Source organism: Sceloporus undulatus, chromosome 4 (assembly GCF_019175285.1).
Source record: "Sceloporus undulatus isolate JIND9_A2432 ecotype Alabama chromosome 4, SceUnd_v1.1, whole genome shotgun sequence".
Taxonomy (NCBI): Eukaryota; Metazoa; Chordata; class Lepidosauria; order Squamata; family Phrynosomatidae; genus Sceloporus; species Sceloporus undulatus.
In genome coordinates this window covers 55,324,468-55,343,006 of record NC_056525.1, presented here as the reverse complement: position 1 = coordinate 55,343,006, position 18,539 = coordinate 55,324,468, and the positions used below count along the sequence as shown (strand labels likewise).

The window sequence follows — 18,539 nt, the reverse complement described above, 5'->3', positions numbered from 1 at the left end:
GTGTACAGTTAAATGCACTTAAATTTCATTTATATTAATGGGATTTGAGTGCAAATAACTGTGTGCGGGAATTCAGCCATCAGTTTTATGGTTCAGAATCCTAACAGTTTCAGAGGATTGCCTCAACAGTGAATTTTAAAAGGGAAGTAATCAGAAGCTACATTTTCTCAGATTTATGTGGTTCCTCCCTGAAAAATGGCAGGCATCATAAAAGCACACAGCTCATCTATACAGTATCCCAGGAATGTGTATCTACACGCTCTTCGTCAATCTGACAGTTTGCTTAGACTTTCCCCTGATCTCCATAGTCAATATCCAATCCTATCTGAAGATCTTTTTTTTATCAGCTCCAAACTCAGAGTGCTGCACAACAAACTCATGTAGGCAGGCTGTAAAACGACAGTGTTTCCATGCAGAACAGCTCGTGAAAGTCACTAAAAGGCACTGATAAATTTGATTGGTGTATGTTATTTCAGGGTCCTTGCAAAACAACAATATTCAACAACGTAAAACATCCAACAGAATCACAATTTAGGGAGGTAGAAGGTGTGTGTATATGAACTAGTGAGGGATAGAGATAGACAGATGGGGACAGAGAGACACAAAGACAGAAACACAGATCTCAGATGAATGCTTGGTGCTAGTCAATTTCTGCATTCTTTGTATTAGGCTTTTGACAGCATCAACAGAAGTTTAATATTAGTTTTGGGATTGAAACTTCTGAGTGTAAAGACAAAACAAGCATGTGTAAAAAACTGCATCCCAGTGGACAGTATCTATGCCATAGTGTACTGAGTGATCATGTTCCATGCCAACTTCTTCAAGTTGTTGTGAGCTTTAAAGTCATTTCTGACTTATGGTTACCCTAAAGTGATCCTAACATAGGGTTTTCTGGGTCTGAGAGTGGGTGACTCAACCAAGGTCATCCAGTGGGATTCCATGGCTAAACAGAGAATTGAACCCTGATCTCCAGAGTCACAGTTCAATGCTCAAACCACTACACCATCCTGCCTTCTTGTATTACTCTTCAATGCTCCCTCCCCAAATATTATAAAACACAAAGACTAAACACTAAAGTATTAAAAAAAAACAGGTTAAAAGCAACATATGGAAGTAAAATTGTATCCAAGAGGTTTAGAAAATCCTTCCCCTGGTTCTTAAGGGAAAAGAATGTAGGAGTTTATAAAACAGGAGAAATTTCTCTTAAATTCGAATGAAAAGAAAGTGGGGCCAGAACGCATTCACTTAAAGTCGCTAGTTTCGCGCAATTACGTGAATACACATTGCATTCGAACTGGCTCTCCGTTGCCCGAAAATAGCATGCCACTGCCTGAATTTGTGTGTGGCAGTCTATCACGCAATAACATGAAACTACATGATTGTGTTCGGACTGACTTCCCATTGCCCGAATTTGTGTGTAGTGGGTTATCACGCAATAATGTTAAACCCAATGATTGCATTCAGATTGCCATCGGATTATACTTCCAATTCCCCTTGTCTGATAAACTCCGTAGGTGCCAGGCAAATTCTGGAGTAGGCATTCCATAATTGGGTGCCATCACTGAGAAGGGCCTCCCCCACAAGACACTCATCTTGTCTTAGATGTTTATCACACTATACTCTTAAAGTGCTACTATTCCACTTTGACTCCTCTAGCTGCCTCCTGTTGCATTCTGGGATTGGCAGTTTTAAGGAGGGGTATTTAGAATTCTCAGGCAGAGATAGCACTTTAAGAATATAGTGTGATAAACATCTTAGTCTGGTAAAGAGCAACAGCAGAAAGCCATACACTGAAGATTTTAATGTATAAGGACATCATGTATCTGTGAAGTTCTAAGTCATAAAAACTTGTGGAAGTTAAAAACAGTTTCAATTGATTCCTGGAAATTTATCAGGAAAAAGTGCAACAAGTGTAATACCACCAGTATAACTGGATTGTAATGTCCCATTCCAATCAGTCATCTATCTTCTCCATTTTGCACTACAATCTAATCCTAATTCTAATCTAATCTAATCTAATCTATCAAATCTATTTAGTTGTTGTTGAATCAAACTTCATCTTTGACAGTCTGAAGATTTTCACACGACATCATTATATCATTATATCATTATATCATTCAGCAATTCACCTGTTTTGAAATCATTTTGTAATCATTTATTGCTGAATTCTGATATATCAACGATTTAAGAACACTAACTGCCTCATTTGAAAATCTTTTGGAATTGTCTATCTGTTATGGCGATTCCACTACACTTTGGGACGATAAAGGAATGATATAATGATGTTGTGTGAAAATTTTCACTATCTGGAGTCAAATATCATCTGTACATCATCATATAATTTGTTTTTATTTATATACCGCTATTCCAAAGATCATAGCGGTGAACAGCAAGTAAGCTAATTAGCAAGTAAGCTAATTTTCAAACTCCAATTATTGTGGAGTCATAGTCTAACACACAAACTGCTACACCACACTGGCTCTCAACTCTATTTTTTAATTATTTGTGGTTATTTGTAAAATGAAGATTGATTATTATATTGTTTTTGTGGGTTTTTCGGGCTCTTCTAGAACATGGCCACATAGCCCAAAAAACCCACAAAAAACTATGGATGCCGGCCATGAAAGCCTTCGACTTCACATATTATTATATTGATGGGTGGGAGGTCTTTGAGAGACTGGCAGGGTCTGAGACCATGTGCAGGCCACATTTCTCCACCTCTGAATTAGACAAACAAACAAACGATGTTCTCTTTATCTAGGTCTCCAAGTTCCAGAGAATGAGAGAGTGAGAAAGAGAGCTCTTTTGAGAAATCTGTTAACTGGATCAATACATATTTCACTAAATGAATAAGCTGAATGAATGTAATAAGAAATCCAGAGTTACTTGGATACATTAAGTCAGATGGACAACTTCTTTTCTTATTACAAATGTGCATATTTGGGCATTATACATAACAAAAGCACTGTTTCTGGGTGTCCTGACTGAGATAAATCATTTGAACCATCTGGCAAGCATACACAGCCACTGAGGTCAGACAGCAATGGTAGACTTATAATAGCATCATAGAGGCTTCTTCAAGCTGGCACAGTTCACATGTGTTGGACTACAACTTGCATAATATATAGTCAATATGGCTTAGCTGTTATGACTGGGGTTGTTACCAAATATCTGAGGAAACTAGTGAGCATTAGACTGCCTCTGTGTACAGGCCATTGTATTGCTTCACTTTCTTTGCAGGCTTTCCTTTTTGAATCATTTTGTGAATACTATTCAGAGGTGCTTACATAAATTATTCACTTTCTTATAGGATGTTCATAAACACCAGGGGGTTTTATAATTAGAGGCAGCTTCATTTCTTTTGTCTCACAGAGATACTTTTTGTTATTGGTGCTTCAATACCAATTATGTTTAAAATTTTGCCTGGTTTTAACCAAAGCAACTCAATACTACACTGGGAACAATAATTGAACAAAAGTGGAAACTTTGGGGAACTTTTCTAGAAGTTGTCCATAGCCAAAGGATAAGAGGGAAGCTTGAACCTAAGGAATTATTATGATTTTACAGATACAAATGAAAGCACACCTCCAGCCAATGATCTGCCAGAGCTGAGAGTATGCTAGTAGCAAGCAAGTCACACTCCTTCAGCCTTGTCAGTCAGAGGAAGGCAAAGGAGGAAAAAAAACTCTTTGAATAAATCTTGCGAAGAAAAACCGCATAACAGGTTCACCTTAGGATTGCCTAAATTGAAAACTTGGAGGCACACAACATCAACAAGAGATAAAAGGGGAAATATAAACCTCTAAGCATACACTTGTAAGGCCCATGGGCTTTTTCCACACTGACCTGGGGCAGCACAATGCTTTTATGAGGCATTGATAGTTTAACACTGGCCTCAGGACAGCCCCATTGTCATGAAACAGGTGCTCAGGGAGTAGACTCAGTGAAGACATCAGTTCCATTATGTTTTTGTCAAGCCTTCTTTGACTGTTTATTTAGCACACCTCTCCCTTCTGCTGAGTCTTTTGTGTGTGTGCCTTGGATGATATATAGTAGGGCTTCACAATGACACAAGTGCCATATGCTTCCATTGTCCTTGCTAAATGAAGTGCCTCCAGATAACAGAGTTCCTGAGGTTCTAAAGTGGATTAACATGGGACTGGAAAGAGGCTACTCTTTAACACTACGCACTTTAACATTATGCTGAAGATGCAGAGAAGGCAATCTTGTAGCATGGTTATAGCTCCCAATCTTTGGGGGTCCATTTGTTTTCAACTTCAGATCCAAGAAACCTCAGCCAACTTGGCCAATCGTCAGTAATTATGGGAGCTGAAGTCCAAAACATCTGGAGGATCAAAGCTTGGGAACTACTGCTCGAGCACCATAATGAAACAGGTATGATGTCAAGTAATTTCCCCCCAAGACACACAACTCTGCTTACATAGACCTCAGAATTCTAGATGATGCAGCATCCACCATTTTGCTTGAGCCACTTTTCTTTCTTTTTACAATTTGTGATTTGAAAAGACTCTCCAGCCTGTCTTGGAGAGATGCTGAGTGGGTGCATATTATCCTGGAAGAAGGCCACATGTATAGATAGATTCCCCTCAAGCAGTTGTCTGCATAGAACCTCTAGGTCCTCCATCAATTCAAGAAAAAGTGGCCTTGTGCAATGTACAAGGGAATTTTGTTATAGCTAATTCTTTCCTCTTCTTTCAGAAACATCAGCTAGTGCAACATATGATGGCTAGCCTGTTTCCTGCCATGCATTTTAAAGACTATACATGTTTCCATCTAGAGCAGTGTTTTTGACTTCATCTCCCAGATTCCCTCATCCTTGGCCATGCTGGCAAAGGCTTCTGGGTGCTGAAGTCTAAAACAGCTGGAGGATCAAAGGTTGAGAACCTCTGATCTAGAGTCAACTGCAGTAGAACTCAACTAAATCCAAAGCCCAGTTCACGGCTTTGACCTATAACGTCCTAAATTTCTTGTGCCCAAGATATTTGACTAACTGCATCCTCTCATATCAGCCTGCTTGTTATCAGAGTCCTGATATATAACCTACCACAGAGGAACTTGGTTGGCAGGCACATGAGAACTTCATTGAGAACTTGGTTGGCAGGCACTTTTCAATAGCAGCACCCCCAGTGTAAAATTTTCTCCCAAGGAAAGTCAGAATGGCTCCATCCTTAATCCCATACAATATAAACTGCTTTGCTTCACCAGATCTATATTTTTAAAAATGACTTTGATCTGTTTTTTTCATATATCTTTTTGTTGTTATCTTACTAGATTTTCTGCAATAAAACATCATATTTCAGAACTCCAATGAGCAGGAAAATATAAATATTTTAAAGAAATAAATCTTGTGAACAGTTATTTTTTTTGCTCCAAGTGTATTCCAACCACCCACTGAAATGATCAGAAGATTTTTTTTTGATTTGCATCATTTGAACTTCCAGAATGTGGTCACACTGAAGTGCAATAACCATGGTGACAGAAAGGGTGCTCTGTGATAGAAACATATACTGTATGTTTACAAATGTGTCCAGTAAACCTGTACATTTTTGATCATCTTAATAAATGTAGAATCACAAAATGACCTTTAGTCATCATGTTGGTGATCCTGCCCCCACTCCACAAGAATGTGAGGTGAAATTATCAATGACTGTTCATACTGTTTGACTTTGTTCAGGAAAATTCGTTTTGCAAAAATAAATTTGGAGTTTCTGTGAAGAAAGTGCATTTTTGGAAACACTATGTTTCTGCACAAAAAGCAGTATTTTTGCTAAAGAGACAATGGATTTTGTGCAAAATGCACTGATTCCTGTGAAGAGAACATGCTTTCTGAACAAAACAAAACAAAACAACCAAAAAAAAAAAAAAAAACAGAATCAAATTTTTACAATTTTTCTTTTACCAACAAGAATGAACAACTCATGCCATTTTCTCTGTAAATCAAGAAGACACCCTGAAAACTAAAGTGGTATTTTCAAGATGGTACTTATTCTGCACAAATAACATGCTTATTTCATGCATAAATTGGATTTTCTATCCAGGAAACCTATTTTTTGTCAGGGATGATGGGAGTTGTGGCTCTTCACCTGGCCTGGAACTCACCACCTGGTTGTGCACCACACTGACCAGTTTTGGCCAGTTGTTATATCTTTGCAAGAGTCGCAGAGAACAGGCTGAAGACCCCGACAAACTCTCCAAGCCTTCTCACTCTTGCTTCCACAGAAGTCTTCACCCTTCTTCACCAGGGTCCTGCTGGTTCTTGTAGCTTCACCCAAGACACCAGACAACTCAGTAGTCTTATATAAAAGATCTACTTTATTCTACTATATACACAGCTCCAAACAATACTCAACTCCTCACTCTCCAATCCAACTACTCACAACTACAACCCACACAACAATCCACTACTACCCACAAAATACACTGGGATGTATAGTCATTATTATAGCCATATCATGGTACCACCTACTGTTGTCTGTTTCCACCCAGTAGGCGTGTACATCATTCCCATTGGTTCTCCTTGTTCATCCCACAATTAATGATTTCATCATCTCAGCCTTGACCACTTAACAATTGTCAGGTGTGTTTAATTATCCACTTTGCAATTCTTGTCCTTGGCACTCTGGACCTGTTAATTGTATTACCATTCACACCTGTGTGGTTCTCAATTGGCTTCTGCTGAGTCACTCTGACTCTCACATACATCTTTTATTTCTCTTACTGTATAACCCATGTGGCTTTTTCCTTAACATTTTTATGCATGAATAAAGGACTTTTCCTGCACGGAAAACCCATTTCAGTGCAAAACACAAATGTGATGAATTCTTCACAGGCAACATAATTTCATACAATGCATTTCATTGTATCTAGGATGATCCTTGTTGGGGTATCCCAATGTTCAGGAAACATCCTTTTTCAACAATGGGTCGAATATTTTTATGATTCTTTCCATTCCTGGGGTGGGTGAACATATTTTTCCACAAAAGACTCCTTTTTCTGTAGAAAACATCTTTTCACCCTGACAAATCACATTTTTAATATAGAAAAAAAAAACCACATGTATTTTGCACTAACAATTTTTTCTCTATGAACTCCTGAAATGTAAAAACTCTCATGGCTTTCTTCTTTTTCTGAGCAGGGTATCTTAGACTTTGGGGTACTCTTCTTTTATCAAAGATGTGAATATTAACCTGTATTATTCACATTCCTAACACGGGGAAACATTGCATTTATGAAGGTGTAGGATTCACCCCCATGGATCTGTAAAGGCTGCTGGACTGAGTAAGTCAGCAGCAGCATGTGGCGTTCGTGAATGGTTAAAACAACCAAAACAAAATGGACTGCACCATATTATGCTTCTGTTAACAAAAGGTTAAAGGTTACCTAAGTTAATAGCCTGTCCTGTCGATCCCTTTTATTACAACAGCAATCTATCAACAAGCACAATAAATAATGCCTTTTCTCTCTGGCATTGATGTGAACAAGCTTACCATCTCTACACTTTGGAATGCTGTCAACTGAGACCTGAGTGTTCTTTTTTAAACATCCAGTTTTAACAAATAAATCAATGCAAGTTTACGCCTTTGGCCACTGAGGCATTTTTATTCAAAGGATCATGCAAGTCTGCAGTTCTTAAGTGAGTTTAGTTTAGTTTAGAATATAAAATCAGAGAATAATGAGAAGCTTTTTCTTGCATTACCAGAAAAAACTGCATCACTTTTGGAGCAAATAAGAGTGAATTGTTAGGTTAATGGTGTGTTTGAAAAGGTTTGCTTATATATGTTCAGAAAAAAGAAGAACGACAGGAAAAGTGATCTAATATGTTTAAGAAAAAGGGCATCCATTGCTCTGGTGACATCCAGATCTCACTGCTCAACTCCACTTTGCTTCTCACATACACACAGCATTAAGATTTACAGGCCGTGGTATTGAATTAAGGATTACATCATTACAACCAGCTTTGCTTTAAACAAAAAACAACTCAGTCATGCCCTCAATGTGTGTGTGTATCTGTGTGTGAAGAGAGAGAGAGAGAGAGAGAGAGGGAGGGAGAGGGAGAGGGAGAGGGAGAAGAGGGGGCATCCAGTGTGAGGTAGTGAGGTAGAGCATTATACTGCAACTCTGGAGACTAGGGTTCAAATCCCTGCTTGGCCATGGATACCTACCAGGACACAAAGGCAAACTCTCTCTGAAAACATCTTTCCAAGAAAATCCCATGATAGGTTTATCTTAGAGTCGCCATAAATCAGAAATGACTTGAAAGCACACAATAAGAACAAATAAATATATGTGTTTGTGTATATTTATATACTTCTTTTTTATTTGTATTCAAAAAGGTAACAGTCTGGATGAAAAGTCTATCATAAAATAGATATCTTGGAAAGACACAAACAGGCAAACCATTATCATGATGAAGTTTAGTGGGCAAGACTTCATAGTTATCTATGAGTAAGCCCATGGAACTATGTTGAAATGCATTGTGCACACAGGATTGTCTGTGGTGCTTTCACATGCTGTCGTTTATGGAAAGCATAAGTGAATGTGTTAAGTGATTTGTTACCGTCATGATAAGAACATTTTTAATTACTTCATTGTCAATGTTCTAGGGATGTAATTCTTCCCTAAGCTCTAAGGAAACAATATGTAATTTCAACAGTTTTCTTCCTACTGTGAGAAAGTATTTGAAAACCATGCAGTTTTCAAGTCTAATGAAATGTCAGATAGCACAGATAGCAGCATTGCATATATAGGAAAGAACATATTCTGCACAGACATTAATATTTTTATGCAGAAATATTATCTCCTATAAAGAAAATGCTGTTTCCAGCACAGAAAAATCTTTTCTATGTAAATCAACTACATGAGAATTTTTGCACATAACAAACCCCAAATTATAGTGCTTTCTGCATAGGAAATAATATTTATTTGTAGAAATAATATTTTCTGAACAGTTTTCTTTACAGAATAACCATGTACAAATTTTGTGCAAAATAAATTTGAAACAGTGAAGATTTTTTTTGTCATTCTCAGATTCTTCTTGTCAGGATTTCTCAACACTAAAAAAAGAGAGAAGGTTTTCTAACTCTATTTTCGAATATTCTTTCCATTCCAACAGTGTTCTTATGTATACAATGGACATATGCAGAAGGTGGACCAGTATCTGCCGAATACACTTTGTTTTGAAAACAAAATCTTTAAGGATCTGAGCACACTTTCCTAAGGGAAGAATAAACAACCAATTTCATACTTGCTCATGAATCTACTAATAATGCTCTCATAGTTTTTTGTGGTTTTTTTTTATTTTTTTTTTTTTTGGCTATGTGGCCATGTTCTGGAAGAGTGGCTGGCATCTTCAGAGAACGCTGCCATGGAAGTGAGGTATATATACTGTGTGGTCCTTGGTTGAGAGGAGGTGATTTACATGTTAATTTGTGTGCTGCTTTGTTGTTGAATGGCAAGATCTCAGAGTGTCTATTTAATTAGTGATCCATTGTTTTCTGGGAAAAACTCCTGACCCCGGGTCTTAATTTTGGTGTTTCTCAGGACTGGTGGCCAAACTTGTTTACTTTAAGGGTTTCTTCTTTCCTGTTGAAGTTGGCTAGGTATTTGTTGATTTCAATGGCTTCCCTGTGCATTCTGACCTGATAGTTGCTGGCATGGTCCAGAATTTCAGTTTTTTCAAATAACATTTTACACCCAAGAAGGGTTATAACATGTTCTTCTACTGCTGATTTTTCTGGCTGACCCAGTCTCCAGTGTCACTCATGTTCCTTGATTCATGTTCATAGAATCATAGATTTAGAAGAGACCGCAAGAGCAATCCAGTCCAACCCCCTGCTATGCAGGAAATCTAAATCAAAGCATCACCGATAGATGGCCATCCAGCCTCTGTTTAAAAACCTCTAAGGAAGGAGATTTGTTCCACTGTCGAACAGCCCTTACTGTCAGGAAGTTCCTCCTAATGTTAAGGTTTGAACACTGCGTTTGGTGGTCCCTATGTAGACTTGTCTGCAATTGCACCGTATATGGTAATGCCAGCCACAGATGCTGGGGAAATGCCAGGAATAAACTCTTTCAGAACATGGCCACATAGCCCCAACAACCCACAAAAAAACTATTGATGCTGGCCATGAAAACCTTAGACTTCACAATGCTCTCCTACCTTATGCTTTAACAAATATTATTTTTCTGCACTACACTGCATATCCCCCCCTCCCCAAATAATTCTAATAAAGACATAATGGCAAGGAAATAGTTTCCTGCATACTATGTCTCCAGTTATGAATACACCGGTAACAACTTGTCCAAACTGATTATCAGATCATTACAGCAGAACATGGACCATATCTTCAGTAGTAATTATCAACCTTGATAACCATCTTATTGAATGCTCCTTCAATTCATAAATCTATGAACACAGAGAGTAACAGAGAGAATGACCAGCAATGTCATTTCACTAAAATGACCACCAGCAGCTCCTTCCACTACAAGAGTTAATTCTCCCTCATACCCCTAGTAGCCTCGATTGGAGTTTCAGAATCCTAAAAGTTGGTGGTTACAGCTCTAGGTCTTCCCACCTGAGATAGAAGCAAGTATCTCTTTTTGGGACAAGGAGGTGCATATCCTCCTCCCAGGTTAGTGAAACGAAAGTAGTGGCATATAGGCTGTCAAAGTAGAACAAATGGCAACAACATAGGGAAGGGCCATTTTCAAAAAAGCACTATTAATTATAAACAACATCTATTTTTCTTTCTTTCTCTATATCTTAATTATCTTATTACATTCAACTATTTTTAAAATGTAGATTCTCAGGATTGTCCTAAAAGTAGACAAATGGCATCAGTTGCATCCAAGTGGTCTGCTATAGAATTTTTTTTTGTGTGTGTTATAATTTCTTTTGCTTTTTTAGTACTACAAATGGAAGCATATGAAAAGGAAGGTTATACTTTGAAATGTGAGTATGACATAAGTCAGCTCTGTGGGCTGGCAACATGAGCCAGATAGATATTTCTGACCCCTTAAACATAAAAGGTCTGAGAAGCTTGAACATAACATGCCTATCCTGTTAAAGTTTACTGGGAAATACTTTGTAGAGGATGTTTGTTTTTCCAAGAAAATAAAAACACTTTGAACAAATCAGACCCATCAGAGTCATACTTTATGATGGACACTGATATCCAGAAAGAAACTGTTCTCAGAGTGTCTGGACTTTTTATGATGTCCAATTGATTTTGGAATTTGGGCTATTTTGTTATTGAACACAACCAGGTTTTTAAAAAGCAGGTGCAAAAATAAATACAGCAAAATATACCTTTGCTGAATAGATTTTACAGCATAATATATTCATTACAGAAAAGAAGTATGTCTGTAGATGGCTTGTGGTATAAGAAAAATGCTTTGCTGTAGACTTGTACATACTCCAAAACATTTTAATGTGTTTTGTTTATGAGTTAACATTTTCACACACTTGGAATCTTAGAAAGTCTTGAAGCAAAATTTTGGAGAGCAGTGAACACAATAAGTAATTCAGGCACTCTGGGAACTCTTTCTTTCTATCTACCTTTCTTGGTAGTTATCAAGTGCCTTGCCTTTTTACTAGTTTCATATCCACACAGAAACTTGTACAATTGGGTTAAGGTAGGATGAAATCTTTACCAAAATCAGTAACTTACATTGACAGATTCCTTGCCATTGTACTTCACTCGTATCCTGGGTTCTTGTATGACATCCAGGTTCGACCCTGTGATAGTCAGAGGTGTGTGGCCACTGAAGGGAAACAGAAGACTTTGGGTTAATGAGGTTTGGCAAGGGGAACTGGGGCAGAGCCCAGTGCCTATGTTTCTGGCAAATACAAATGCTTGTTGAATTCTGCAAGATGTTTTCCACAGGCTGTATTGGAATGAGGTGACAGAGTGGATTAATATACCAACACCCTGACTCTGGCTAGACCTGTCTCACAAGTTAATTGGATTTTCTGGTCTCATCTGTCCCCCTAGTGGGCAGTTATGTCTTTCATGTAACATTTCTTGGAGCTGGCAGGAGAAAAAAAAATAAGACCCAGGCCTAAATAAATAAAGACAATAAATTAGTCATGGTGCTTGATGGTTTACATAATGATGCATGCTCCTAAGTAAGAGAATCTGGGAATTATGTAGATTTTACAGGGAACAGACTACCATTTTGTAAACCTCCTAAAATTATTACATATGGGGCAGAGATTTAAACAGAAAAATGGATGCCAAGGTAATGAAAAGAGAGGGATAATGGACCAAAGCAAGTAACAGTGAAGTTGATCATCATAGAACTTGCAGTCATTTCATTCTCGCTATCTCAAGATAGATAAATTCATTTGAAAATACAGTTTCTTTCTAACCTTCAAAGTGACAGATGTCAGAAAGGGGTATAGGATTGTGGTTATTTAAGAATTGGAGTGGAAAACAGTATAAGGCCTGCCCAGTTGGCTGGGGAAGTGGACCAAGAATGTACATCAGAGAGAGCCAAGTTCCTGTTGTAGTCTGTAGTGACTGCCTGAAAGTGATGTTAAAGCCCTCCAAAAGTATCAACAGCTGTCCTGTTGCATTACATTCTTAACAGTTCTTTGGATTATTTCTGATGTTCACTCCAACCAAATTTGTAAGTGTCATGCCACGAACAGAATACTCTTCTGGAAGGACAAGTCAAAGACTCTTGAATCTGAGGCTGGAATGAACTAATTTCCCTGTGGACTCAAGACTATTTGGAAAGCTACAGCCCTGCAGCAGTTGTGGACAAGGAATCACATGAAGAGAACCCTGCCAATTCACATGAGTGATATGGAGTGAAGGCAGGGCCTTGAGTTCAGGTAAACAGGAGTACTCAGCTCCAGGGGAGGTTTCCTCAAGATATCAAGTGAAGAGTTCCCCTTCCAGGTAGATTTAAATCTGAAATGTCTAGAAGGGAACTCAGGATCAGGGAATCTGATAAAGACTGCATTTTTAGCTGCACTTTGTCAGCTATTCCTGCATTTTTTGCATATATGCACTTTGTATATACAAAGCTTTCAAAATCAAGGGGCTCAACAGACTGCCCCAGAGGGGCGGCCTGCAACTGTCCCTTTTAGTGCCAGATTGGAGACACAGCAACTACATGCCACAGCCCTGATCTCACTTTGCCACAGCACAAAAAGGAGCTACAAAAAGCAGCTCATTTTTGTGCCCAGGAAAGGGTGCCATAGTCTCTGGCATGCAGTTTTTCCACACTCCTTTGTCACTTTGTCATGTAGCTGCAGTGCCAGAGGAGTGCCGTGATGCTGCGTTCTGTGTGGTGTGGTGCATGGCGTCATGCTGGCCTGGGGGCAGAGTTGGCCGTGCATCATGTGGACAACATGCCCTGACTCAGCCCCCAGGCCAGCCTTAATCACCGGTTTGTACAGTTCCTAAGGGTCTGAGCTTGGACTGTGTTTGACTTGGCATATAGAACCCTGTCTGGGTTGTTGTTTTGTACCTGAGTGGCTTTAGACCCTGGATTCTGACGTTTGATCTCCCTCAACAGATTTACCCAACATGCTGAAAGGTTTTCTTGGTCTGACCTCTGCTTTGTTCACTAGTCCTACTTTTGGATTCTTTTTGCCTTGCTTATTTGCTTGTGGTGTAGGATCATATCTGAATTATGCTTGGAGAGTTTGAAAGATATGAGTGGCTCTACAATTTCACATATATCTTGGAAGTCTTCATTGGATCACTTCCCCTAAGTCACTGTTATTCTGGTTTTGCCCTTTGGTAAATCTGAAACGTGTCAGAAATCTGCATAGTCCAAATCTCAAATATCTTTCCACATTCTCACTCTGGCATCCACGGAGTATCTGCTTCAAATCAGTGAGAAAGGGAATAATGGAAGATGGCTGAATGGAATGTCCATAAATGGAAGGAGAAATTAATGCATGAATGTGTTTGTGTGAAGATGGAAGAGTGTAAGGATACTGCCTTACACTGGTATGTACCCCAAAAATATTAACCCCAAGCTGAGGGGGACATGTTATCCTATCTATAACTTCACTTTCTACCGAACACACACACACACACACACACACACACACACAATTTTGTTGTACCTGAATCCAGGAAACAAGAAAAATTGACATGATCTACAGAAGCACACTGAGATACAAAGTGAGCAGCCTAAAAAAACAAGACTAACAAACTACTGAGCACAAAAAATAAAGAGCTTTGATGCCAAAGATAGCAGGAACTGTGTTCTCAGGCTTCATTCCCACTCCCTCAGTATCTTGTGCCAGTCAGTCTGAATACAATGCCTTCAGGGATTTTTACAGCCATGTCATAATCTTGTTTTAAAAGTTTACCTCTGTCCAATTTTGTTAGAAGCCTTTTCATCTCCCAGCGGTCAATTTGTTTGCAGCATGTGGAATTACTGCACAATTTTGTCTTTTGTATGTAACTTTATAAGAGTCCAAACAATTACAGTGGTGAAGACACTGGTCCAGCATTTTAGACAGTAGTCAATCAAAACCTGTACTTTAGAACACACATGGGGAAGTACACCTTGGGTGAATAGATTATCTTGATGAGCATCAGCTTTTTAATGCATTGGTTGTCACTGTTTTTGTTCTATTCCTGATTCTCTGATGCTCTTAAGAGGAAGTCTTTTAATGAGCAATTGTGCATTTCTTCAGCAGATGGGAGTGATCACAGGGCTTCATTTGCTCTCCCGGAATCTTGTCAGAGGTTGCCATATTTGTAATTGCCTCAGTAATTACAACTGAGTTAATAAGTCTGATTTTCCAACTCGGGGAACAGAGATGCTCTAGCTGACTAGCAATGATGAATTTGGATGGGCAGCATGCTATAGTTTTCCCTTTTACAATATACTGAAAGGGACTGAGATGTTTAAGAGGAGTTCCTTAACTTGCACAGCTATTATTAACAGGCCAAACAAATTCAAACGATTACTGCCAGTAGGTAGGGATTTCTTCAACACTTCTGAACCCAGAAAATCTACAGGAATAGAAGTCCCAAACTGTGCGTTATGGCTTATCCATAAATCTCCTGTATTTACACAGGTGAAATGACTCTTCAAGGACCTTAGAAGGTAGGTGTTGACAACAGAACAAAGTAACAGAATTACAGATAATAGCTCTTTCTCCCACAGAGAAGCCTTGGCTCTCCAATGATGAGTCACAAACAATGTTTTCATTTCTGTGGGAGGTGGTAGTCGTGAAATGGAAAAACAACACTGCCATCAGCAAAAACATTCTAAGGCCCGAGACACATATCCCAGTCCCTAAAGTTGCAGAAAGTGACAAACAGAGTCTGGAAAATTTACTTGGAAATTTACCTCGTATGCTTGGAGCTGTGGTCTAAAAAGAGATAGAAGGAGAGAGGGAAGAAATTTCCTAGGCTCTGCAGATAATAGAGGATTTCAGAACGTCTCAAATTTTGCAGTGTTTTATATAAAATAGAAAATGAACTCATTTTTCATCTGTCATAATTTCAAAATGCATTTCTAGAATTTGTGTTTTTAAAGACATTACTTTCATCAGAAACTTTCATTCAACTCTTTTTCTCTTTCAAATTTTTAGGAAGTAGCAGTTATGGAAGAAATGGATACAGTTTTTATTTCAGTGGTGGTTGTGGAATTGGCCTGTCTATAATTCAAGTTAACACCTATCACAAAGTATTTCAATTGTTCTAACAAGACGAAAGATTTTCAGCTGTTTCTAAAAAATGTGTAAAGAATTCAGCAAAATGGCTTTTTAGCTGGGTAATATCTATCTTTACTGCATCTACAGTTTTATTGGTGTGGACAGGTATTAGTTGTGCCTTTTATGTGTAACTGAGAGAGCAGACACTGTAATACCAATTCTTCTCCACCACATGCCTTGTTTTTAAGCTTCATGTGCTTTTGGAGTAAGAACAGGCAATAACCTAACTAGAGTTATATTCTGAGCAGAACACTAGCACCAAGAAGATTGAGGGGGGCAAAACAGATATCCTATTATTTAACATCTCTGGTTTTCAAACACTTCCAAATCAAAACTACCTCTACAAATCTGTCAAATGCATGAAACTATTCTGTCTCTGGGCATTTTCCTCCCAGAAAGGCTGGGTGCTTACAGAGATGAACAGAGTTCCATAAGGAAAAGATACTTTTCATTTTGCTATGGATCAAGAGTTACGGTAAGATAGATAAGGAGAACATTTGATCCACAAGCAGGATGCAAACTGCAGATGCATTCCCATGCAGCCTGCAAGACTTTTCTTTCCTTCACTCCTTCCTCAAACCAACCTAATTGCAGAAGAGAAGTAGATTTCTCCACAAATTTCAGGTACAGTGGCACCAATCTGGATCAAGACCTTGGTATGGGAGTGGAAAGTTAGGGGTTTTAACCCTTTACCCATATGTTGTAGTCTAGATGCATATTGAATCACCTGTGCTTTTTATTTGCATGAGGAGAAAAATTCCAAACACTCCACCTTTCCTCTCCCTCACACCAGCACACCAATCTGGATAGGACTCTGCACCTCCAGCTTTCATCAGAAGGGGAAAGAATACCCTCCTATTGCAGTGAGTGGGAGCTTTTATGGTAATGCATACTGCAGGTGCTCCTTCACATGGGGATGTAGCCCCATGACCTGCAATTTGCCAGTAGATCTGTGTAGGAGGAGAAGGAGGAAGGATGTGGGGTCAAAGAAGAATGGACATACAGTCTAGATGGCAATTTACAGTATGTGGAGAGAGAGAAGAGGATATGCTAACCTGCCAAGTCTTGGTACTGATTAAAATTATTTAGGGTGGTTTTAAATCAGAAGGAACTAATCCAAAGCCACATGTTTTTTCAAAGCCTGTACATTGTTTTCACTGGGGTTTTAGAAGGAGGTGAAGTTCTATATATTGAGATATATATGGTGAATCTCTCTCTCCCCCGCACTTAATTTCCTTGAGGTTGATATTTTGGAGGCAAATACCAGTGGAAGACAGGACCAGAGACTATCCATCCTCATACTCTGTCCATCCTCATACAAGCATGCAGTCTGTTCATCCATCTTCCTTCTCATTTACACATACTCCATTCATCCATCTTCTATTATTCCTTTTTTTGCACGGCCTGATTTAAATCAGATATTCTTTGGTTCCATTCCAGTTATAATCACAATTACCTGGCTATGCTCCACTCAGGCTCAATACGTTGAACTCTGGGGTCATCGATGTATTCAAACTGCAGCATGCGCTCTAACTGAGCACGGTCCACACTGACAGAGACATGCACAGGGCCTAGACCATGGGTTGATGGTGCAGAGACACATACAATTTCATTGATAGACCTCCTGTATGGAAGAGGGAACAAGGAGATATACTCTCAGCAAGCAGGAATATAAATAAAGGATTTTACTCTTGAGATTCTTACAATGTTTGTCTGATTTTATTACACATGAATTGAATTCTTTCAATTCATTCTCTTAAATGGGAGCAACAAATGCTACTTGTCCAGGACAATTAATGTTACAGTATATCTTTCCACATTTCACAAAGAAAAACCATGTAGCCAAGCAACATCAGAGTGTGGTTAAGATGGTAAAAGCTATTAAGGGGGAAAAATACACAAGTTCGTAGAGGCTGCAGCTGTTTGCTTTTGCCTGGGCTTATTGGGAAGCGCAAGATATTCCTCTTCTCTCCCTCTCTTGAGTTATTTGAGTGCAAACGTCTTTTGCACTTTAAACTCAGTTTCCATCCCCTGAAGTAAGCTGAGGAAAAAAGGGGGAAGTAGGGAAAGAGAAACTAGGGACCTTATCGGACACATTTCCCCCCGTTATGGGCATGGGAAGGAGATGCTTGGGGGTGTGCAAGTCTGAGAAAAAACACATTTTACCGCACCCCAAAGTGTCCTCAAAATGGCCCCATCCCATTGCCCGGTGCCAAGCCATTCCCATTCACTGCTGAGGTGTTTCCTTTTGTATGACAGAAGTCTTCCGACCAAGGCAAAGGATGCACCTCAGCACTGAATGGGAATGGCTTGGTACCAGGCGATGGACTAGGGCAATTTTGAGGACACTTTGGGGTGCAATAAAATGCATTTTTTCTTGGACTCACGTGGCCCAGAGCTTTCCCCTTCCCGTGCCCATAATGGGGGAAATGAGTCCAATAAAGTCCTAGGACATTTTAAAAACAGCTAAAAAAGCAGGGTGACAAAGATTAAACAGGACTGTCTTGCCAAATTGGAAAAATTGGAGGGTATGCCGCAGCATGGACCCAAATTGTTATCATGTGAAAGGTTAGTATCTCTCCCAGTCAACTAAAACAACTATTTGTAATTTTTAGGGTGGAACTGGCTTAGAGTTTTAAATCTGATGTTGAGATTCAAACATTCAGGAGCATGTGATGGAGTCTTGATTATACAACATGGGAGACATGTATACAAAGTATACAAAGTATCTTTGTGTCCATATTTCCCTCCTAGGCAATGAAATGACTAACACAATGTCTCAATGAAAATGATCTGTGTGTAGAAAAGAGAGAGTGTAGTAGTG

General features: G+C 39.0%; 1 protein-coding gene across 1 annotated transcript in view; it reads right to left on the bottom strand.

The window, feature by feature from the left end:
- PLXNA2 (plexin A2) overlaps positions 1-18,539 on the bottom strand; it is a 518,762-nt gene that overhangs the window by 24,283 nt on the left and 475,940 nt on the right. Inside the window, 2 exon segments of the mRNA XM_042463708.1 lie at positions 11,691-11,784; positions 17,172-17,339. Coding sequence (XP_042319642.1) covers positions 11,691-11,784; positions 17,172-17,339 — 262 coding nt within the window.